This window comes from Micrasema longulum, unplaced genomic scaffold (assembly GCF_059751315.1).
Source record: "Micrasema longulum isolate JH-2025_06_02 unplaced genomic scaffold, ASM5975131v1 h1tg000420l, whole genome shotgun sequence".
Classification (NCBI taxonomy): domain Eukaryota; kingdom Metazoa; phylum Arthropoda; class Insecta; order Trichoptera; family Brachycentridae; genus Micrasema; species Micrasema longulum.
Genome location: NW_028277620.1, coordinates 389913 through 415744, shown reverse-complemented (window position 1 = coordinate 415744; position 25832 = coordinate 389913). Strand labels below are relative to the sequence as shown.

General features: G+C 33.3%; 2 protein-coding genes across 10 annotated transcripts in view; both read left to right on the top strand.

Annotated features, from left to right (window-relative positions):
• Nucleotides 1-632: 632 nt before the first annotated feature.
• On the top strand, nt 633-21096 carry RabX1 (RAS oncogene family member RabX1). Its single transcript, XM_088226323.1, has 6 exons — nt 633-755; nt 3082-3224; nt 4452-4596; nt 8579-8702; nt 15814-17468; nt 17700-21096. The coding sequence occupies exons 1-5, from the start codon at nt 645-647 to the stop codon at nt 15918-15920; spliced, it is 630 nt and encodes a 209-aa protein (XP_088082449.1). The 5' UTR covers nt 633-644; the 3' UTR covers nt 15921-17468; nt 17700-21096.
• A 3938-nt stretch (nt 21097-25034) lies between these two features.
• Nucleotides 25035-25832, top strand: part of LOC148281686 (uncharacterized) — a 43891-nt gene continuing 43093 nt past the window's right edge. For 3 of the 9 annotated variants that reach the window (XM_088226317.1, XM_088226315.1, XM_088226316.1), the window contains exon 1: nt 25035-25190. In XM_088226317.1, coding sequence (XP_088082443.1) covers nt 25175-25190 — 16 coding nt within the window. In that variant the 5' untranslated portion in view covers nt 25035-25174. The remainder of the gene's footprint in view (nt 25191-25832) is intronic. The other 6 variants (XM_088226313.1, XM_088226311.1, XM_088226312.1 and 3 more) reach the window with 5 other exon arrangements.

Sequence of the window (25832 nt, the reverse complement as noted above, 5' to 3'; positions counted from 1 at the left end):
ATTTTGTACAACTCGTTGGTTCGCTCGAGGCTTGAGAGTGCATAGGTGATATGGAGTCCGCACGAAGCGAGATACTCCCTCATGTAGGAGAGGGTTCAGAAAAAATTTCTGAGGTATCTCTACATGAGGGAGTATGGAAGTTTCCGTGGCTCTATCCCACTGGGTTCCTCTTGGGTATGCTTGGGACCAATAGTTTGCAACTTAGAAAGGGATGGGTCTACACTGACCCATTTTTTCAGGCTGTTAAGGGGTTTCATCGATAACTCGGCCATTTTAGAGAGTATCAATTTTTATGTTCCTGATGGCTATCTCCGACAGCGTCAGCACAGACTGTTTTACCTCCCGGTTTCCAGAACCAACCTGCCTCTGGTCATGCCGATTGGAAGAGCAGTCAAGCAGCTGAACATTATCACTTTGGAGATCGACATCTTTCACATTAGTGAAACTATGTTTAAGAGGCAAATACTCTTGCTATTAGAGAGTGTTATACCTTAATAATGTCGAACCATTGCTCGAGGGTTCTTGGTTTGATATAAACTTCCAATTTAACGTCTTAAATCCTTTGTTATTTGTTATGTTACTTTGTGAATTAATAATTTGAATTTGAATCTAATTGTTTTGTTCCAGGCGTGGGGAAAACTAGTATGGTCGTCCGATATGTTGGGAAAATGTTTTCAAGCCACATTTCCCCCACAATAGGGGCTTCTTTTTTTACGTGTAAAGTCAATGTTGGAGATGCCAGGGTTAAATTACAGGTTCGCTTACTCTTTATTGAGATTTTTTTATTTATTAATAACAAATTAAAATACAATATTACAACTAAATACAATTTTTTACAATAATCAAATACAAGTTTGAATAAAGGGCTAGAGATTAATATTTCCAAGACTAAATGTATGGTTATTGGGAAAAAGCCACAAACTCTCCCAATGACTTTAAAACTTGGAGCGCAGTTTATTGAGCAAGTTCATCAATATAAGTATTTAGGATGCTGGCTGAATGATAAATGGGATCACTCGCAAGAGATCAAAGTCAGAATAGAGGTGGCGCCAGGCTGCTTTTTCAGGATGCGTGACCTTCTTTGCAGTAGAGACTTTAATTTAGACCTCCGAATGCGCATTACTCGATGTTACGTCTTCTCAGTACTTTTTTACGGCGTCAAAACGTGGACACTCGCCCGAAACACTTCAAAAAAGATCGAAGCCTTTGAAATGTGGTGCTACAGGAGGATATTAAAAATCTCCCGGGTGGATAGTCCGAAACGATGATGTTCTCCGACGGATGGAAAAAGATAAAGAGGTACTGAAGACCATAAAGAAAAGAAAACTTGAGTACTTTGGGCATGTGATGAGAGGCGAAAAATATAATATTTTACAAGTCATTCTACAGGGAAGGATTGAAGGGAGACGCAGTGCAGGTAGAAGGCGCATCTCTTGGCTTAAGAACTTGCGCGACTGGTTCCATTGCAGCACTCAGTTCTTGTTCAGGGCAGCTGCCAATAAAGTAAGAATCGCAATGATGATTTCCAACCTCCATCAGGGAGAGGAACCATAAGAAGAAGAAGAAGAATCAAATACATATATTTACATTAACGTTTCCCATTACGTAAAAGAAATAAACTATTCTTGTGTACATAATGGGGAGTGACGTCTTACAATAGACTATTTTATTTTCATCAATAATATTTTTAAAATAACATATATAAATTACAAAAAAGATATTAACGATGTTTTCAATCAGTGTTACATAAAGAAGAATTATAGATGTATTTTTTTACTTCTTTCTTAAATATATTGTATTCCTGATTGTACTTTTTACTATATTTGTTCATTTCATTAAAGAAAAATATTCCTCTGTAAGTATAATGATGTTGTGCAGTAGTTGTTTTTAATTTGGGAATTAAGATATTACCACCTGTTCTAGGTCGCGTACTTACGTTTTGAGACCTAGAAATACTACTATTTATTTTATCTTTATGTATTTGAAGCAAACAATTCTTTTTATATAGCAATTTTATATCTAACCCCTTAATTTTTTTAAATAATTGAACAATAATGAGGACATTCACTGCCAGTGTTTTTGGTCAGCAGCCGCCTGTGGTAACTCAACCCGAGCACCCATTTGTGAGCTCATCACTGGAAGCTCTATCCCTCCCAATTCCATCTCATCATCATCATTCCCTTTCCGCACCCAATGGTGCATAGGGCACTGCATTGGTACTCCAATCGCAGCGTATCTTGATCATTTTTTGTTTCATTAAGTAAGATGATCAGTCTTACGCTTCAGGTACCAGTCCAGTACTATGAAATATTCTAGTGTGAAAACACACTTTTAAATAAATATTTCAAATCGACCATGTCAGGAATCGAACCCGAGGCCTCTTGCATCGTAGGCAATCGCGCTGACCATTACACCACAAGGTTGACAACTCATCTCAACCCAGGGACAAACTTCATCTCCTGCAGAGTGGTTTTAGACTTGAATAACTTGCCAAACATACTTGTCCATTCCATTTTAGGGTTCTGTTTTTCCAAGTCCATACATCAGGGTCGGGCAAAATTACTCGTACATTTTTAATATTATTAATGAAAATTGACAACAACAATGGACCCATGTTAGAGCCTTGCGGGACACCCGAGAAAGTACGGAAACACTCTGACGTGAATAGACCGTAGGAGACGTATTGATTTATATTTTGGTATTGATCTTATGCCACTGGCTGCTGGGATTTCTGTTTCCATTACCGTTTATACAGTTGAACTTGATTATTATGAGGAAGATGGGACGACTTAATTTGCTACATCTAGGGTTTGGTTTGCAGCAAACACTCCTCCATTCTGTACGGTCCTTTAACTGGCCATATGGTTTGTATTTCATGTCTCCTTTACTAGCCAATTTCGAGGGGTCATCGTCTTTAATTCGTGCCTTCTACCATTTCTTTCAAAATAGCATGTATGGTATTTTCGAGGCTACAATCTGTTGTACAATCTGAATATGTTGATAGGGTTAAAAATTACCTTTTTTTTTTTACACAGACACTCAAAATAGTTTTGAGAAGTAAATATTTGTATAATTTTCTAGGTATGGGACACAGCCGGACAAGAGAGGTTCCGTTCCATGGCTCCTATGTATTACAGAAATGCCAATGCTGCCCTTCTTGTGTTTGATATAACCAATCTACATAGCTTTCAAGCCATCAAAGCGTGGGTGAAAGAACTACAGAGGCAAGTATCTCAATTATTTCATATGCAAGTCTTTCTCGGTCTTCCTCTATTTCTGCATCCATCAACATTCGAATTGTAAATATTTATAGGCGTTACATGTCTGAACCAACGCAGAGCTCCTTTCTTGATTTTGTCCATAGTGCTTATCTGAGCCTTACGTCATGTACGGATCTCAACATTTGTGCATCTATCGTACATAGTTTTACCACACATTCGCCTGAGAGATCGCATTTGGACAGCATTCAGCCTACTTTCATCCCTGCTTTTCCAAGTCCAAACTTCGCTCCCATACATAATATTATTAATGAAAATTGAGAACAACAATGGACCCAGGTTAGAGCCTTGCGGGACACCCGAGAAAGTATGGAAACACTCTGACGCGAATAGACCGTAAGAGACATATTGGTTTATATTTTGGTATTGGTCTTATACCACTGGCTGCTGGGATTTCTCTGTTTCCATTACCGTTTATATTTTTAACTAAAATTTCACATTCAACAATTCATTAGATACAGGTAGTAGTAGATATAAATATAAACAGTGTGTAGAAGGTCCAACACAAGTGTTTAAGATTTATGAATTTCAAATTAAACATTCCAATTGAAGAGCTTAACTATAAATGTTTAATAAAGCAGCTTAAATTAATATGTATTATTGATAGAAGGGAAATTTCAGATTTAGTGCTGCTTTTCAAGCTATCAAATAATGTTCTTGACAGTCCCAAACTTTTAAATTGTGTGAACGTGTGACAGCGTGGGACGAGACAAAATACTTCTTTTGCTGTTGATTTGCATAGTTCAAACTATGCCAAATACTCACCTATTCCACGGCTCCACATGTTAGCGAACAAACATGGAAACTTAGATTTATTTCATTTATCTGTATAAAAATTAAAATCAATACTTTTTAATCACTTCTTTTCTAAATTATAAAATGTACTAAGTGTTATACTTGTTTTACAGTTTATACAATGAAACATCGCCTCTGTTACTTCAATACTTTTTTATTTAAACCCTTTATTTATTGTTAATTTGCTGCATACCTGTTATAATTTCTTATTTAATTTTCCTTAATTGTATCTTATTTTTTGCTGATTTTATTTTATGTATCTATATTTTCTATACTCGTGTACAGGTGTTTTGTTTTATCATAATTGTTTTTCAATATTATTTTATACTTTGTCAAAGGCGTAAGCCGTCGAAATAAATAATGACTTTTGGTTTGCAGTAATGTGAGGGAGCCCTTGGTCCTGTCTGTGGTCGGGAACAAAGTGGACTTGGAAGACGATAGGCAAGTATCAGCTCTAGATGGTCAGCAGTATGCCCACTCCATAGGCGCTCAGTACTACGAAGCGTCGGCTCTTCAAGACCAGGTAAGATATCAATTTCATTTTTCTCTATATAATGGTGGCACCTATTAATTTTGATGTGATAATTTGTGTGTTTGGAAAAACCTCAGAGAATAACGCTTTATTCGACACATTTTTGGCCATGCGGTTACAAGAGGAGATCCCAGTAGAATGCTCTTACGAGGTTTTCCTCTATTTTGAATTATTGAATACCAAAAACACATACGACTTTCGCTCAGAGGACTTTAGCTCAGAGAAATTTCTCTTTTGCGTACCTAAAAGAATGTCCAATGTCTTGGAGAAACGTATTAAGTTCTCCAAAACAAAAGCAGTTTTATTTAATTTTTTATTTTATTAACATAAACGGCTTAATATTTTTTTATTTTTTTTAAAACATGAATTTCCTTATACCCAAGATTTATAAAAAAAGAATTAAGCCAAAAATTATATAAGATTTATATTTAAAAAAATAACCTAAAAATTATACAGCGTATTCAGTAGAAAGTTTAAATAATAAAACATTCTACAGTAAAACAACAAGAAAATCATAAGTACTGTTTCACACAGCTAGGAAAAGTGAACAAAAAAACTGTATATATTTAGGTTTCAGGTGTGACAGGGTTTAAAGAACACCCTGTATATTCAAATAATACAGATCAATTATACAAAATGATAGTATCATTGAAATCAATAGAAAAAATATATATAAGAACGTAATTGAAATGATAATTGAGATATTTATATTTTTTATATTATTAATGTAAACGGCAAATCTGCCTTTTACAAACATTTAAAATACCAACATATTTGGCTTAATATATATATATTTTTTTTAAAACATAAATTTCCATATATCCAAGATTAATATTAAAAAAATTATACAAGATTTATATTAAAAAAATTAACCTAAAAATTATGCAGCATATTCAGTATAAAGTTTAAACAATTCAAGAATAAATGTAAAAAACAAAATAAAATAATAAAACATTCTACAGTAATACAACAAGAAAATCATAAGTACTGTTTCATACAGCTGGGCAAAGTGAACAAAAAACTGTGAATATTATGAAATACATAAATAAATAAATATAATTACCATTCACCATCTTTGAAAAAGTTCAAAAGGTTTGTTCTATAGGAACAATACCCTACACTAAATATATCAGATACGTGGGAATAACTATTGCCGAGTTCATGAAGTCTATTTAATACGGCATTACAAGTATACACTGTCCGTGAATTGTTGCTACACACCTGTCTAGTCATTCTTCTTGGAGGATTGTACGAGTTTGGATTTTGTCCAAGGATAGAGACTGCTGCGAGAGTACTATTAAGCGTGTTGTCCAGATGTGTATTGGAATATATGTTTATGTATTTTTTTAATTTTTTTTTTGCTTTTGTTTGATAATGTGCATGCTTCCACTTTCCATTATGTTGTATTCCAACTCAACACAGGACTCTTGGCCTCATAAGCTAATGTGTATTTATATGAATAAATTATTTATATTTAATTCATTTTATTTATTTAACATTTTGTAATTTATTATATAAATAAAACACGAGTGATACTTTAATCCACAAATTTGGAACATCCAGTGACCGGTTTCATCGCTTTCGAGACTGGTATCTTTATTAAAGAGTTAAATGTATTTATACAAAACAGAGGTAAGGATAGATAATTCAAAGTTATATGTAAGTAAATTAGTTAGTTAGTTATTTTTATCTTAAGGATCATTATCAAAAAATTTTCTTTGGGTGAACTAATGAGTTGATATAATGCTATTTTAATGAGTTTAAGTATTTTATTTTATTTTTAGCGTCCCATCCTTCGTGAGTGTGGTTTTGTAAATAATGATTTCTGAAATCACTCGTGTTTTATTTACATAATAAATTACAATGAACTTCCATCAAGAATTTTCACTTACAAACTTAAATGTTTTAACATTTTGTGCATAACGTAAATTGTAAATTGGCATTGAAAGTTTTATTTACATAATTCAAGTTGCAAAACATATTCAATAGAAAATAAAAATGAAAAAGCTGAAGATATACAAAAATAGAAATAATTTCATTTGTGTATAAATTACCTTCAATCAATACTATTACTCAATGGGATTATCTTTCCCAAGCTTTGTTTCGTGTCCTAGGTCAACCAACAATCAACCTTTTCAATGATTTGTCCATTTACCAAGATGTTTCATGATTGGTTTGCATCACTCATTACTTTACTTTTTGGAACATTCATTTTCAAGCCTCGGGAAAGATAATCAAGAGGTAGAAATAGAAAGAAGGCGAGGTCTAGCATGGGCTGCCTTTGGTAAGCTCTCATATATCCTAAAATCTCCGAAGTATTCACATTACTTAAAGAAGAAACTTTTTGATGCTTGTGTTCTCCCTGTACTGACATTGCTGTGAAACTTTTGTGTTCACAAAAAAAATATTACACAGACTCTAGATGGACCAAAAAAGTCCTCAGAACGGGTAGAATAAGTGTCGGCAGGCCTCAGACAAGGTGGTCTGATGACATAAGACGAGTTGCAGGAAGTGGTTGGATGCGGTTGGCTCAGGATAGGGAGATACGGAGACTAAAGGGGAAGGCCTGTGTTCACTATTAGACAAAACACGGCCGATGATGATGATGACTCAATGGGAAAAAGGAATAAAGAGAAAAGGAGGAGAGATTAAGGAAAAGAAAGTAGATGTTTCTTCAGACGTGATGTAATCAGAGATACTGTAGTAATATCTTTGATAATGGATAATCCATCTGTTGACGTTTGTGAAGTTAAAGACCTACACCTTCATTGTTGCGGGTGAGATTCATCTGATTGAATTATTTCACCTACATACTAGGCAATGCCTGAAATTTTCGTCTATATTCCCTTCTCTAAAATGTTCTTCATCTCTGTTGTAATATGTTCATATTAACAGCTCCCGAAGTGGTTGAATCCGGTCCTTGTCTATGAAAATTTGTACAAACTCAAAACATTGTCTATAATTCAGCTTTGAACATGGAATCCAAATTTGGGCAGCTATAGTGACTGTTGAGTATTTTTCTTTCTCGCCGTTCCTGCTGCGTTGTGAGGCCGAGTGTTTCCAGTTTCCGCACACACAGAAGCTGCTTCAGGCTCGGCGACATCTTTCACCCTACCAGCACCTCTTACAAATTGTTTTTCCATCTTTAGAGTATTTTTCCATCTTTAGAGTAGGCTCTGGGTCTTAAAATAAATAAAAGTAAGACAGAGCTAATGATTGTAGACAGAGCTGGCAGTCTCCTAAGGACAAGTCAGATGCAAGACCTTGAACTGATAGATGACTTTGTGTACCTCGGCTAGCTTATCTCCAACAATGGCAGTTGTAGACCTGAGATTGGTCGCAGGATTCAAATGACCAAAGAAGCAATGAACCGTTTGGAGAAGATTTGGCGAGATCGAGGTATATCAATTAACACAAAAAAGCGGTTGATGGAAGCCCTGGTATTCTCCGTTTTCCTAAATGGGGCTGAAATGTGGACAATGCGTGCCTACGAGAGGAAGAGGATCGATGCATTCGAGATGTGGTGTTGGAGAAGGCTGCTGCGAGTGCCTCGGACAGCCAGAGAGACGAATGCATCGATACTGGAAGAGCTCCATATTACAACTCGTCTATCAGTGGTGTGTTTGAGAAGGATACTGTCTTTCTTTGGACATATTGCTAGACGTGAGCCAGACAATCTAGAAAAGGCAATAATGTCTGGCCGAGTTGAAGGTAGGAGAAGCCGGGGTAGAATCCCATATAGATGGACTGACCAAATAAAGGTGGCTACGGGGCTAAAATTTGATGAGTCAGTACGTCTGGCTGAGGACAGACTGAAGTGGAACAGACTAATTAGAAGTGTTCACGGTGATCACGATCCTCAGCATTGAGGGACCGACTTGGAAGAAGAAGAGTAGGCGTTCTTATGTAGTGACCACTGTACACCGGCTTGAAGACAACTAAATTCCCTCATCAACATTGTGTTACGTTCCAGGGCATTGAACAGGTGTTTCTCAACACAGCGACCAGCCTGATGAGGATGGTAGGGGAGTCCCTAGAATCTTCTATAAGATCCTATGATGCTTATGAACTAGACAGCAGTATCCTTACTCCGGCAGGTTTGTGTATATTTTTACATTACCCACTTAAATACTGGATTTTTCCCTCTTAGAATATTATCTTAATAGATATACGACAGTTATAAAGGGTTTTTCAATAAGGGCGGGTAGATGTTGAAATGAAATAAAACAAGTTGTGTGTGAGGTATTAACAAAGTTATTTTTTTATTTGAAAGGCCCATATGTGCCATTAAGTGTGAAATATGACATCGTCTAAATGCCCGCCTCGGCTTCTTACTGTGGCACGGATCCGAGTGGTTCAATTTTCAATGACTCTTCAGCGTAGATCCAGCTGAATTTGAGCTATGGCCTGAGTTATGTTCACCTTTAAATATAACCTTACCCTAAAATTGTTCATGCAGAATGTCAATCGTGGCGTCCGCTGTGTGGAGTTGATGTGGTTAAAATTTTTGATTCCAAGCTCGATTGTTGTGAACTCCTAAATCTCATTAACTTCAAAATACCGAATCGAGTCACTAGAAGTACGGAGTTGTTTGCAACTACATACGTAGGTATCCCCTCTCCTCTCTTCATAGTATAGTGTTTTTTTTTTTTTTTATATATATATATATATATTTATTTTTGTTAATCTTTGCTTTTAATTTTTGTATAAAATTGTAAGATTCAATATGTCCATGTATTTATATGCCCTTAATGTATATTTATTGTATATGTATATAAAGTGTCAAATAATAATAATAATAGGTACTAACTATGCACGACACTCTCCTATTTCGCGTTTACATTCCTTAGCCAACAAATTTACTTGTGATACAGACATTTTAATATGACAATTATCCATTTTAAAACATTCTAAAATGCACTGTTTCAAACTAATTATTAATGTCGTAATAAAACTTTCTTTTTCATACAATTATTTATATGTTTTTTATGTGTATTATTATCTTTTTCTGAAATTAATGTACCAAATATTTTTGTGTCCCAGATATTATGTTATTATCTTATATATACTTACTGTAAACTAATTTTTATTATTTGTTTTTAACAATAATTTGTTACTACTATTTTCTTTTATACGTATAATAAGTATACGTATATATAAATATATTTATATTTTTGTTTAAATTTTTTACAAGTTATTTACAATTTGCTTTTTAATTCAATTACTTTTCTTATATCCATATTTTTTTTTCTTTTTTATTATGTAAAGTTTCACTTTTTATTTTGCATAGCAGTGTGCTTTTTATTGTTTCTACATGTATACAAAAAAGCGTTGTTTATCTTTTAAATTATTACTTACTATGTTTGTACTTACCTGTATATTTTTTGTAAATGCCCCTTGGGCGTATTGTTATAATGACATTGCGCCTTTATTTATGCTGGTGAGATTCATCTAATTGAATTATTTCACCTACATACTAGGCAACGCCTGAAAATGTTATTTTTTCAATTTCTATACTTCTTCATGGACCAGGTAATTTATCAACAATATTTTGAGTTTGTCCAAATTTTTGTAGACAAGGACTGGATTCAACTCCCTGGGTAGCTGTTTATATCAACATATTACAACAGAGATGAAGAACATTTAAGAGAAGGTAATATAGAAGTCTAGGCATCTACAGGGCTTATGACCTGTCAGCTCTTTAACTTCACAAACATCAACAGATGGAAAAATTGAAGGAATATAGATGTTCAAATATAAGCAGAATGGTGAATGTTACACAGTGTGTAAAGTGGCCACTGAAACCAGCCATTGACAGGTCATAAGCCCTGTAGATGCCTAGACTTCTATATTACCTTCTCTTAAATGTTTTTCATCTCTGTTGTGGATTAAAATGGACAAAACACATAGACGGATTCACTAAAGTAATGGCATCACTACATAGCCTCTTCTACAAAATTAAAGATTTTATATCAAGAAAGGAAAAAATTATGATGTACGAAGCCTATGTCAAAAGTAAATTGAGTTACATGATCGCCTTCTGGGGAACTGGTAACAAGACAGACATGACAAGAATACAAAGACAACAAAATAAAATTCTTAAACTAACATACAACCTACCCTACCTGACCTCTACGACTGAACTGTACAAAAAAACACACCAGTTTGACATAAACTACTTGACTAAAATTGAGACCTTAAAAATTGTGCACAAAATAACACTGGGAAACATACAAGACGACGACATAATATTAGTCAAAAATGCTGACATACATAAATATAACACCAGACAACAAAAACACTATCATATTGAAAAAGCAAAGACAAACACAGGACAGTCAAAAATACTACATAATGGACTTAAACACTACAACGACCTACCTCACTACTTGAAAACTTTTAATGGAGACAAATTTAAAATCAATCTGAAAAAGCACATGATGACTGAACTAACTAGACTAGACGAGACATAAAATGACTAGACAATATTAAATTTCTAATTTATTTATTTATTTATTTATTTATTTATTTATTTTACATAAACGGCAGAAATTGCCTTTAACATATATTGAACATAAATATGAAAAAAAAATTAAAAAATACATATATAGAAACATAACAAAAAATTATAAAAATTGCATAACTATAACAATAGTAACAAGCAGGTAAATACATAAAAGCAACCAAAAATAATAACGAAATAAATACATAAATATGAAAAAACAAAAAAGGAAAAAACATTTTTAAATAAAAAGAAAAGTTTAAGAATAATATTGCGAGAGAAAAAAAGAAATCAGACTCGTTTTATAACTATCAAGTCCAGAACCGAATATATCAGCCTTGTCCTCATACTGATTGCCATATCTATGGAGCCTAGGGATAGGCGAGTGCATGTGATAGTTGGTTCTAGAACTTGTAGAACAAAAAGGAGATCTGTGGCGGGTATGTCGACCAGGTACACGGAAACACACCAACTCCAGCAAATCTGGACAGTCAATTAATGAATTGATCACCTTAAAAAGTAATATTAGGTCAGTTAGGATTCTTCTATCAGAAAGTCTTAAAAGATTTGCTGAAGACAACAATTGATTATAATTAAATAAAGCAGCAGGAATATGAAGTTTAAAATTAATATATTTTAGAAATTTCTTCTGGACGCGCTCGAGTGAATCAGAATGTACACGATAATGGGGCGACCAGACTGGAGAAATATATTCTAAACGACTTCTAACCAGGGAGCAATAAAGTGACTTGATTGGTGCGATACTTTCAAATTTATTAGTAACCCTACAAATAAATCCCAACATACTTAGCGCCTCGTTTGAAATCTTGTCAATATGTTTGATAAATGTAAGTTTATCATCAAAAATTACGCCAAGATCCCTAATGAAATTAACTCTTTCAATTGTTGCGTGGTTCAACAAATAGTTAAAAATTAAAGGTTTCTTACTTTTTGAAAAGGAAATAACCTGGCATTTATCTATATTGAGAAAAAGATTATTTTTATTGCACCACTCGTGAATTCTGTTGAGATTCATCTGCAGGGTATTGCAATCATCAGTATTATTTACAATTCTATAAAGTTTAAGGTCGTCAGCAAAAAGCAAATATTTTACATCGCTAAAAATTTCAACAATATCATTTATATAAATTAAAAATAAAATAGGTCCCAAGTGTGATCCTTGGGGTACGCCGCTTGTTGCTAAAAAACTATAGGAGATATGAGAATTTATTTTAACTGCTATTTTTCTATTATATAAGTAACTAATGAACCATTTTAAGAGTTCATCACGTATTCCCAGTCGACCAAGTTTCTGCAACAAGTTAGAGTGGCAAACTTTGTCAAAGGCTTTACTGAAGTCGGTGTATATAGCGTCGACCTGGTGCTTCTTATGAAGTGCACTAGCAATAAAATTCTCGTACAAAATGAGATTGGTGACTGTTGAACGACCAGTAATAAACCCATGTTGCTCAGGAGCAATTATTTGTTTTAAAGGTATAATTAAGTTATCAAGTACAAGTTTTTCAAACAACTTAGGGAGGGTAGACTGAATACAAATAGGTCTGTAGTTGGATATTTCATCTTTGCTACCCTTTTTAAATATGGGTGTAATGTGGCTATATTTCCATATATCAGGAAATACGCCAGTAGTTAAAGACTTATTGAATAAAATTTTAATAGGATGTGCTAATATATGAATACAATTTATAATGTAGACTGGAGGAATACCATCAGGGCCAGCAGACTTACGTTTATCCAACGATTTTACAAACTTGATAATTTTTTTATCAGAAATAGTAAAGTTAGGCAGGTCAATAAGCTCAGTTAATTTATTTTCCATTGTGTTATTTAAAGTTACGGCATCATCATAAACATTGGAGAAAAAGTCAGCGAACATATTAACGGTATCTTGCATATTACTAGACCTATTATTTCCATATCTCATAGATTTAGGAATACCAGTATCGCTATTGTCTAGGATTTTAGCATATCTCCAGAAATACTTAGGATCAGTCAGAATATTATCTTCGATCTTTTTTATATATGCATTGTGACATATTAATGATGTTTTTTTACAATACTTCCTAATCTTATTGAATTCAATATAATCAGTTATTGATCTGGTTTTTTTATATTGCTTATGCATAATTTTTTTGGAGATTATTAAATCAATCAAATCCTTAGAAAACCAACTTGGATATTTGTTTTCCCTTTGAACTGAAATTGGTACAAATTGCTCTATAGAAGAGTTTAAAATATTATAAAAAGCTAAGAGATTGTCATTTAGATCATAGTCTTGAAGAAAACTCCAATCAGCTAATTCCAAATAATTACAAATTAGTGAAAAGTCGACTCTTGAAAAATTTCTGTACGTAGTCACTTGTTTTAGTTTAGAAATTAATAAATTGGAAATCGTAATATCTAATGGTGGATGATGGGCATCAATAGGTAAAAGAGCATCTACACTTTGGTCAACTATAATTGAGGGTATGTTAGAAAAAATCAAATCCAGAAAACGATTATTTGAGTTGGATACATAGTTACACTGTGATAGACCCAGGAAAACGGCCATGTCTCTAACTATACTCGAGTTCATAGTCAACACACCAGTAACATTTGTATCCACTAAGTTTAGCCAGTTAAAACTCGGAAGATTATAGTCACCCACTAATAACATTTGGTACTTAGGAAACCTTCTAAAAATGCTTTCAACATCTTCACAATGGTCATTATAATGACAAGAATCAGAATTAGGGGGGATATATACACTTCCAATAATCAACTTGACACCCTGAATTTCAACTTTAACAAATAATTGTTCAACACTTACATTTTTACAGGGAATAATAGAGGATTTCATATTTTTATTTACACAAATTAATAAACCTCCTCCTCTAGACTTCTTACTTGTGTTAATATTACGATCAAGGCGATAAATATTATAATTATGGAAACTAAGTTCTGATGACTTTATGTTTTTATCAAGCCATGTTTCTGTAAGAATTACTATATCATAATTTAATGTAGGAATCGTGGTCGCTAGCAAATCCAATTTAGTTTTTATGCCTCTAATATTTTGATAATATAGATTTATTGTAGTTTTTTTGTATAGTTTTTTGGAAGAGTATTGACAATCTTTGGGGAAGAGTTAATATACTTTATGGTAAGGTTTTGATCGCCATTGGCTTTTCTAGTTTCTAATTCATTCCTAAGGTCCAACAATTCCTTACGCTGTACAGGTGTTTGGTCGAAATTTATTTTGAAGGAATTTAATTTATTCCTATTTTTAAATATTTCAGTAGCCAATGTCGGGTTCGATAATACAACTTTGATTGGGCGAACATTTGTGGTATCAGGACGAAGCGGGCCAAGTCGGTAGATCTTGATAACGTCATCTTTTTCAATTTTCTTAATAGTATTCAATGTTTTTAAGGTGAGATCTGTATCCGCAGTTTGACGTAGTATAGATGTTGAGGCTGAACACTCTGGAATATTGTATATTATGATGTTGTTTCTTCGTCTGCATCGGTCTTCTAACTCATCAGATAATTTTGCTAGAAATTTATGCTCCAAAATAACTGAATTATTTTTTTCAACCAGCAATAGCCTTTTTTCAATTTCAGATAATTTTCCAGTGATTAGGGATTTTAGGTCGTCAACAGAGCGGAGATACTGGCTGACTTCACTCCATCTCTCTCTGTCTTTATGTAGTATACTTTTAAGCTCTGTATAATTATCACTCATATTTCTTATATCTGTTTGTAATGCAGATAATGCGTTGGTAATGTCCAAATTAATAGAAGCCGGTTGTGGAGACATCAGGCATTCTAGGTTAGGTGAGGCGATTTTCTGTTTAAGATCCCTCTTAGGTGCCATTGCAAACGCAGTATTAGTTTTAATCATAAATGAATAAATACACAATGAATAAAAACAAAAGTACCGGTTTAAAAGTTTCAATAATTTATGCAAGGATAGCACTTAAAATATATTATTATTATAATTTAAATATATAAATTTAATATTAGTTAATTTTTGTATTATTTGATGAGTATTTTTTATGTTTTACACATTCATAAACTTGAAACTTGAAAAAATTATCTGTCAAAAAGACATTTCACAAATTAACAATATTATTTACCACTTTTCACCGAAATAACATTAACACAAAAAATACAGATTGTTTGTTTATCACTTCTTTATTTATTTGTTTGTTTTATGCACCTTTAACCACCTGTTTACTAAAATATACTGGATAAGATTTCTTTCACATTATGTTACTTGACAGTATGTGGGTAGATTGTATGTAATGTAACCGTAACGGGTTTTTTAAAATTGTAAATAAATAAAAATAAAAATATGTTAATATAAACAGCTCCCCAGGGAGTTGAATCCAGTCCTTGTCTACAAAAATTTGGACAAACTCAAAATATTGTTGTATAATTTATATTTTTAAATTTATTTCTGGTTATCTTTTTTGCATTGTATTCTTTGTAATTTTGTTATTCATTACTTACACCTTTTTTTCCCAAATTCTATTGCACCACATGTCATTATAATTTAATGTAATTATATTTACTGTGTATTATTATTGTTAATTATTATGGCTAGCCTAAAAAGTCTTAATAAGTTCATTAATGTTTGAACTAGTGTAATTTTGAATGAATAAATAAACAAAAATATAATTAATTTTTGTTTTGTTTTTTCAGCGGACAGCGGACTCCATGCCACAGACACGGGCAGAACAGAAACGGCGCCGTGGAGCATCGAAAGCATAGCCCACGGCGACTCGGCACGGAGTTACATGTGTTGCTAGTGGTTACCAGCCATTCCAATGTGGCCGTCGGCACAGACTTTAACAGAACGATACATTCGGGCTCCCATGATTCACGCAAACACATCACTAAGGAAGTTCAGTGCCTAGGGAACTTGGATATAAAAAATGTTTTTTTAAATATGAAAGTCATAGAATTAAGAATAGTCCAGAAGGAGCGTAGAATCATATTTGAATACATCGGACCGTGTCCAATAATTCCCCCACTATGCCTCACTTTCGCCGCGCGCATTCGTTATGTCGCCGCGTGTTGGTAAAATGTAAGGTAAAAAAAGCAATCTGTTAATTTCTCTAAAATTTTATTGTGCTCGCGGAAACATTGATTGACACAACAAAGTAGATAAGTAAAGGGTCATTTAATAAGAGTAATTGAATTAATGAACTTTAAATATTAAAAAAAAAATATTTTACATAAAACTGATATTTTTATATCTCAAATAATATTTTATGTTTTAAAGATAATGTCGGTCAAATGTCCATGATAGAGTTGTTTAATCCGAGATCCAATTTTCATTAGTTCTCTCATTAGATGAGCAAAGTAGGGTAAAAAAAATTACTACCCTGGCATCACTAACGAAATGTTCATTTTGTTTCTTCGACAATCTGACAGACGGATACATAATTCAATTTTTAAGTAATGCATTTGTTACATATACATTCATTTGATAATTACACATGAAATTGGATTGCATCCTGTTTCTTAAAGATCCTAGCAGTATTTCTTTACTTTAAAAGGACACAACACGGCATAGTTGAATTCATCAGGAGTTGCGTACTGAGCGACGTCTACAAAGAAACTAATGGGTCAAAACGTAAACCTACTCATTTATGAGTAGTTGAGTCGCCTTCTGTTTGATGTGCGTATGCGGTTTCTGGACTATTCTTAATTCTATGCACTGAACCTTTTCATTAATTACGAGTTGTGATGGATTTCCGGTTTCTGGGTTGTCATGTTTAGCATGTTTTGAAGGGTACAGGGTTCTCTTTTTAAATGCCAGAAAAAACTCGCGAGGCATGTTTAGAAAGAGGTATGTTCATTTTTAGAAAAAGGGCATCGGAAAAAAATACAGAAATTGTTGATTATAGTCCTTAAAATATAGCTTGATTAGAATGACAGTTGTCAGCAAAAGTTAGGACATAACTTTGTAGTGAGTAGTGACGTCTAAGGAGTGATTTATATTGGCTCACGAAAAATCATTAATATCTGGCACGTTAATTTATTTTTTTAATACAATGCTTGACATATAAATCAACATAAATATATAAAATCAGCTTTAAAACTAAAAAAAACTCAAATAAACCTAATTGGACATTGGATGGGACAAATTGATCAATGTAAATTGATCGAATAAAAAAAACAACTCCTTCAATGTTGTTCATGAAAAAAGTAAAAATGTCTTTTTTTTAGTGAATAATTGTTTTAAACACTACAATAGGCTTGTTTTTGCGATTTTGTATCGATTTTCGGAAACAGAGTTTCATGTTTGCATGAAAAAACTGATAAAATCGATTTGATCGGTACATGATCGGGTTGTGGTCCTGTGGCTAGTGTCTTGGACTCACGGGCCAAAGGTCCGTGGTTCAAATACCTACTTAAATTCAATATTTGAATATCTATTATTTTTAGATTTGGAATTCAATCATAAACAAGTACCTACTACTAATAGGATTGTTTTTGCGTTTTTATATCAATTTTCGGAAACAGAGTTTCATGTTTGCATGAAAAAACTGATAAAACCGATTTGATCGGTACATGATCAGTGATCAGTAATTTCCCATCACTGTTGATATTAGTTTGGCAGCTGTCATTTTAATCATGCTAAATTTTAAGGACTATAGTTTTCCACATAATCGCCATCCAGTTCAATGCATGTGGTCAGCCGTGGCACAAGCTTCTTTACGCCCTCGTCAAAAAACTCTTCCACCAGCTTCTTCTCTTACTTTAGAACCTCTTTCTGCACCTGCTCGTCGGTTGAAAATTTAATTCCACCCTTGTGTGCCTTCAGGGAGGTGAAAAGATGATAATCTGAAGGCAATACGGGGGGTGGTTCTAAACATCCCAAACAAATTATACTTATGTTTAGGGTGGTGTCCAACTCAAACCTAAAAAGCATCAAAAAGATCTCGTCATAATCATATTAATGGATTTTAAATGTAAATCTCACATCACCTTGCTGCTTTGCTATTCAATCTGTTCATCAATGATGACCAGGTGCAGAAAGAGATTCTGAAGGGGGAAGGAGCTGGCGGGAGAGTTCTCCGACGAGGGCATAAAGAAGCTTGTGCCACGGCTCACCTAACCTAACCTAACATGCATTGAACGGGATGCTGATTATGTGGAAAAATAGTCAACAAGTGTATCAACATATCCTGTGATTGTTTTTCAAATACGCTTTCTAAAAAAATGTAAATATCTAGTAAACTTACATTCAGAACATACCTTATAATTTCAAAACTTTAAAAAATCGTAACAATAATAATACATCCATGAAAATAAATGTTTTTTTTTTGGCTTATTTTGATAGTCTATTAGCAAATATATATTTTTTAAATTATTTAGTGGCCATTTTCATCATCTTTCTATGTCCGCCCCCTAGTCGGCACATATGGTGGAAAAAAATATTGGTTAAAAACAAAGTTGTTTCATTTATTTTATTATAAAAATAAAAAAAATCGTAAAAAGGGAAAATTGAGACAATAAAAATTGTACACAAAATTGCATTGGTAAATTTATAAGATGATGACATGACTTTAAATTTATTGCAATAGAGAGGGAAAACATTTTTGAGAAGGGAATATGGAAGTCTAGGCATTTACAGGGCTGATGACCTGTCATTGGCTGGTTTAAGTGGCCATTTTACACACCGTGTAAAGTTCACCATTCTGCCCATGTTTGAACATCCACGTTTCCTCAACCTTCCATCTGTTGACTTTTGTGAAGTAAAAGAGCTGAAACCTTTATCATGTGGGTTAGATTCATCCGGCTGAACCAATTCACCTACTAGGCAACGCCTGAAAACAATTTTCCAAATTTTTGTACTTTTTCTTTTACCAGGTAGTTAATTCAACAATGTTTAAAGTATGTCCAAATGCTTGCAGACTGGCTGGATTTTCTCTTATTTTTAAAAATAATTTGAATTAAAATATGAACAACTCCTTAGGGAGAAAATTCAGCCAGTCTGCAAGCATTTGGACATACTCAAAACATTGTTGTTTTATTTATTTTATTTTTAAAAAATCATAAAAAGGAAAAATTGAGACAGTAAAAATTGTACACAAAATGAAAGTGAAATTTATAAGATGATGACATAACTTCAAATTTGTAATGTGTAACGTTCACCATTCTGCCCATGTTTGAACATCCAAATTTCCTCAACTCTTTCATCTGTTGATTCTCAAAAAAAAATTCCCTCTCTGTTGCAATAAATTTAAACATGAATAACTCCCTAGGGAGGAAATCCAGCCAGTCTGCAAGCATTTGGGCATACTCAAACATTGTTGATGCGTAACAGTTATACAGTACACAAATATAAACAGTCAAAAATACTATAATGACTTACCCTCAGAGTAATAATGCGCCAAGCTATAGAGCAGCCCAAACGTAGGATAACCATTCTACGACTATTGGGTATTAAGTAAGCTACAGTTCGCAGCAAAACAATGGGCCGTGCTCAGGTCGAGAATTGCTAAATGGATATTAATTTGCATGGTAAATACTTTTTAATATGGACCTGTGTATTTATAATAAGTTAAGGAATGCTTCTTTATTTAGTTTTTTATATTTTACTTTTTGTGCTGTTACATGTTCACTTGATTGCCATACTTACTAGTTCTTTGCTCAATGTATTATTATTGCGTTTTTTAAAATTATTTTTTATTATAAACTTTTTTAAATCATTCTTGTTGTTGAAATTCCATTTGTCGGTGCGTTTTGAAGCTGCAAGACTTTTTGTGATGTTAGCTATCATATTATGTAAATGTTATCAACTATCAAATATCTAAATTTAGTAAATGGGGTCTAGAATTTCAACCGTCCATGCGCTCAGTAGCTGCAAGACTTGTTGTTATCTAACTTCTAATTTTATTAATTTGCTTTTTATTTCGTTTTTAAAATATCACTTAAACTCTAAACTTCATTGTCAAATAAAAATTTTTAAAATAAAAATGTAAATAGGGGCTAGACTTCTTATTGTCCATGCGCTCTGTAGCTGCAAGACGTTCTGTTATCTAGCTCATATATATCATAATTGTAATATATCATAATTGGAGAGGAGGAACTAGAATCCCAACCGTCTATGCGCTCTGTAGCTGCAAGACGTGTTGGGATATTTATTTATTGTAAAATTATCGCTGAAAAATGTCGCTGTATAAATTATCCAAACATTATTATTATTGCAGGGTTATTCCAATTTATTTTTCTATAATTCGCCTATATTTATTTTATAAAACTAATAATACATGTGTGTGTTAATTTATTTATTCATTTTATTCACAATATACTTCAACGTTACATTTATTGAGACACAAATCCCAGCTCCATGGAACCAAAGTCCTGTGTTGAGTTTGTTTGTTTGTCCGCCACATCTCCGAAACGGCGAGTCGTAGCGGCCTGAAATTTGGAAATGTCATTTTAGATGCGATTTCAAGGTTAACGTTGATATTTTCGAATAAAATTTGATTCGACCTCTACTCGATAAAGACTCAAACTTTAAATGGATGCCTAGTGCGGCCCCAGCATATACTTTAATTCACAAATTTATCTCCTAAATTGAGAAAAATTAGTATCTGAAGTAAATATGTTGATATAAGGAAAGTTTTTAAGCAACATAATACACGTGTCTGCACAATAAATGCCAAAAATCAATGTAAATCATGGGAAAATATTCTCAATCAATTACCTGTGAACACTGACACCTTTAATACATTTGACGCTCCTACTGCTGCAACCAAACATACTGCAATTCACCATAGTCGATTTTTATTTATTGTAACGTAAATATCGGGTTGTGCTCCTGTGGCTAGTGTCTCGGACTCACGGACCAATTTTACTTCCATTTTCTAATAGTGAGTTAGTTACAACTCGTTGAAAATGGCCCTAAAAATTAAATATTTGGGTAAATCATAAGAACGCAAATATTTCTTTTTAAAAAAATAAAAATATATCCAAGTTATTTACAAACAAAGCCAAGCACAACGATAAAGCATCCGACAGAACCGTTATGTGTTTGTTGTCAAACAAAACAAAATGGCCACTAATTAGTTGCCATCTAACAAACCAACATCGCTTGCATTCTATGAAACATAGTGATAGGGCTTCTCTATAGGTTACGCATTATTGCTCTGAGGACTTACCTGACTACTTGAAAAATTAAAATGTTAACAAATTTAAACTCAATATTAAAAAACACATGATGACTTTACCATCTAGATGAGACAACAATACTTGATTTATAATATAACTGTTTTTTTTTTATTATAAATATTTTTATTTCGTTTAATTATATGAAAGTTTGGGTATTCACATAGCTTATATCTGTCATCATCTGGGTTAAATGATCATCTTCACTGCGTAACACTCACCATTCTGCCTATAGGTTGTTGACTGCCATATTGTCAGACTGTTATTTATTACATGATATTCATTTGATATTACCATTATTCTTAGAGGTGGGGGTCAGTGCTATGCAAGCTCCTGACGTCACTGCGACCTGTGAAGATCTATTGTGATGGGTTCCCATGAATAGTTCTTGCCTCCGAGCCCAGGTCTATAAAGAGCCTGGCTGTGCTGTGTGGAAGGCGAGAGTTTACATTTTGCTAAATCTCCCCCTCCAAGCCCAGATCCGTAAAGAATCGGGCTATTAGGCAGGGGGCGAGCTCTTTAACATCCTCAGGTTTGACCAGTGATATTACCATACTCTTATGTATATAAAAAATTATAATTAAGTATGTTGTTTTTAAGTTATTAATAAAGCATCAATTATTTTAACCATTTTTTTATTTACCTCACTGATTCCATTATTAACTACTACTACTACCATCACGCCATTTCCCCTTAGGGGTAGGCAGAGAGAATGGACCGCCACATAGGTCTATCTGCTTTTGACATGACCAGACTTAAAATTTTGGTTTATCTGATCATGCCACATGCCTCGTCTCACGTTATCGTTCATTTTTGCCATATATACTTTGTTTACCATTCTTTTGTCGTCCATTCGTTCTACACCACCAAACCATCCTTGAGACCCTTTCTTAATCTTATCAATTATACCTGACTCAGATTTACACTCGCCTGATTTCATCATTCGTAACCCTGTCATACATTGATTTCCCACACATACGTCGAAGAGATCGCATTTCAACTGCGTTCACTCGGCTTTCATCCTTCCTTGCCAGTTCCATGTTTCACTTCCATACATAAGTGTTGCTACTAAAACTCCGTTGTGCACTGCCAGTTAAGCTTCGATTGATATATTTTTACAAGAAATTACTGCGCTTAGCGCGCCGTTCATTTTGTTGCCCGCATTTACTCTCCTTTCAACATATTTGTCTACTCTTCCATCTCTTGAAAACATGCTTCCCAGGTACACAAATTCTTCTATTTGTTCGAGACATTAGTTGTTTACATTTATCATGCAGTAAGTAACCCCACTTCCCCTTTCAAATACCATCACTTTTGACTTACTTTCGTTCATCGCCAATTCGCTCTCCAGGCATACATCATACATTCTAGACACTATTTGCTGCAAATCAGCCTTGCTGCTTGCTAACAGAACTGCATCATCAGCATACAACAAGCAGCTTACTGAGAAATTATCCATTTTTGCTCCAATACCCATACATTCTATCTCTTTCATACAGTTGTCCATGTATAGATTTTTTTTACATATTTGGACCCCTGTATTTAGTAGCCTTACGTGTCATGTACAATGTATAGATTAAACAACCACGGTGACATTACACATTCCTGTTTCATGCCTTTATTAATTATTATTAATGCCCCTAAAAAATCTGCTTCTGCCAACCTTTTACCGTTTTTTCTTATCTCAAAACACAATGGTATGTTGACTCTATATCATTTTTTTATACGCCCTAAGGGCTTGTGCATTTATTAGCAATATATTCAAGTGCAGCAGCGTAACATAAGTATATAAATGAAGTCAAAAGTAAGGAAGACTAAAAGAAGCAATAGCAAGTTAAAATAAGGAAATGTACCTGCATAGGTAAATGGGTATAAAGTAAGATATTAAATATATTTACATATATAATATACACACAAACATACACATGCATATGCATACATGCCCACACATGTATTATATATATGTATACACATAAATATATATTTTATTATACGGGTTCATTAAACCCTGTCACATCCGAAACCACGATGATCAGTATGAGCAAGAAGACATATTATCATATGAAAATATTTTTTAGAACGAATAAAATTTAAAAAAATAAAATATCAAAAAAAGCAAATGGTTGCTTACTTCTCCAAGGGAGAAACGAGGAGGGGGAGGGGGGAGTCTGACACTGCGCCGCGCTCCCCTCACTTCTCCCCTGCAGAAGTAAGCAACCATTTGTTTCTTTAAATATTTTATTTTTGAAAATTTTCTTTGTTCTAAATATTTTTTTAAATATGCTAATATTTCTTCGTGCCCATACTGATCATTGTGGTTTCGGATGTGACAGGGTTTAAATAACACCCTGTAAAGATACCTAAAAATAATTTTAAAAAACATTAAGTAAAATTTAGTAAATAAAGAATATTATAACGAAATTTTACACAGATTAATTTACAGACTTTAGAATATTTGAGGGTATAATAAGTAAACTTGGAAATCTCCACCAAAAACGGAAAATTAGTTATTGATGCCAAAATAAACTATGCATAAAAACCTACGTACCTAAATAATAGCGTAATTTAAATCCGTCTTTAGAGACTTTAGATCTTGCAAAAACAGATTTTAATTATACTTCTTGACACCGCAAACTTAGCATTCTCCATTGAGTTACCTAGTGAAGCATAATTACAAATCTCACAATTCTTTTTTAAAGTTTTTTGTAAATATCTCAGTATCTCTTTCAACGGAGATTTCTTAGTTTGCTTCTATTGCCCTCATTTAACCTATAAGCAAATCAAGACAAACGAAAGGGGGACAAATGAACGTAGTTATGCAGAAAGCCAGCCCACAATTTTAAAAAAAAGAGGTATTGGTGTTATCTGGAGAAAACTAGGATTCAACCTAAACCCATGGAAGTATTTTCTGAGTAATAAGGGCTGTTGATGGTTGGAATAAGCTGCCACAAGAGCTGGTCTCAATAATTTTAAAAGTGGGCTTGATTTGTTGAACAACAACTAACTTTCCTTGAATATATTTTGCATATCAACTTTAAGCTGCTCACGTGAAATTAAAATACAGTAGAACTCCGTTTATCCTAATTCCGTCATCCAGAATGCCAAATCTTCAGATCGTTATCAGGAATCAAAAAATGGAGATGTTTTTCTTTTTAATTCAAATGAGCAATCAACTTTGCTGGACACGCTTTGTTGAGTTCTTAATTTGATTCCAATTCACTGTATTATTTTAAAAGCATTAAAATCTGGTACTAGTTAATATAAATAGTTGGAGTTTTATTGTAATAATAATAACAAAAACATGTTATTTTACATCGTCTACTTACCCTAATACCCAACACACAATACAATACGAACTGAATGTTTAAAATACAAAAGCTCCCCATTTCTAAATAGATAATAGAAAATATGAAAGGGCGATATATGTATACATGTATTATAATGTAAAAGAAAATCACTATTTATGTGAAAACAGAGGATATTTAATTTGGAGAAGTCTCGGTAATATTTTAATGAAGATATTTATTGTATTTATTTAGATAAAAGTGCAAAGATAAACAAAAAATTACAGATTTTGTTTTTTCGCTCGTCCCAATAATATTTACTCCGATAAGTAGGTAACTGTATTTTGACTGGCTACAAATACATCGCGTCATTTTACGGACTCGTTAGCCTAGGCGGAAAGTTTCGATCCGCTGTGGACCAATGAAAGAAGCGTATTTCAGATCCGACCAATTAAATCGCTCGTGCATAATCGAACGTGCCGACGTCTGTAGCGAAGTTTGAGAATTCGCATCCATCTTCATCTTTTGACAAACGCGAGATTCGCAGTCCCAGTGAAGTTGCATTTTGTTACATTTAATTGAATTTAAGTGAAATGGCAGACAAAAAAGGTATACAGTGTACAAATTAAACCTTATTCACTTTTTATAATTTGTTTATTCCTACAATTTTTCATTTTACTCGTTTTTACAAACGAAAATTCGTATAACGCCCAAATTTGACATTTTGACAAATGTCATAGTATTTTGATTTAAATCTGTGTAATTTCATATCAAATATGACCTCTGGTATATCGAGAGTGCTTACGAATATTTTCCCTTTCGAATTTTTAGCTGAAAATGGGTTTTGAGTAAGATTAATATTGTTACCGCGCCAAATCAATAACTGTTCCTACACAATCAAAATGGATGCCATTTTTCGTTCGGCAATTTCACAATACAATCTCGCCTGATTATTTATTACTAAATTATTAAGATTCATTGTCGATGCGCGCACGTTAGTCCGAATTCCTCGTATTTATTTGTTTGGAAAGTATGTTTTTGTACACACGCGCCCACGCAAATTGCCTCGCTTTGAAAATCAATACTTTTCAGATGCGAAAATTTCTTTGTCGCTGCGTAAATACATTTTATGACAAGTCACGAAACATGTTTATAATAATGCTCAGTTTTTAAATTATGTGAAATGAATAACTTTCTATTTAGGAAAGAGATCTTAAGTATTGAATGCGTGTTTTAATATTTTTTGTGTAA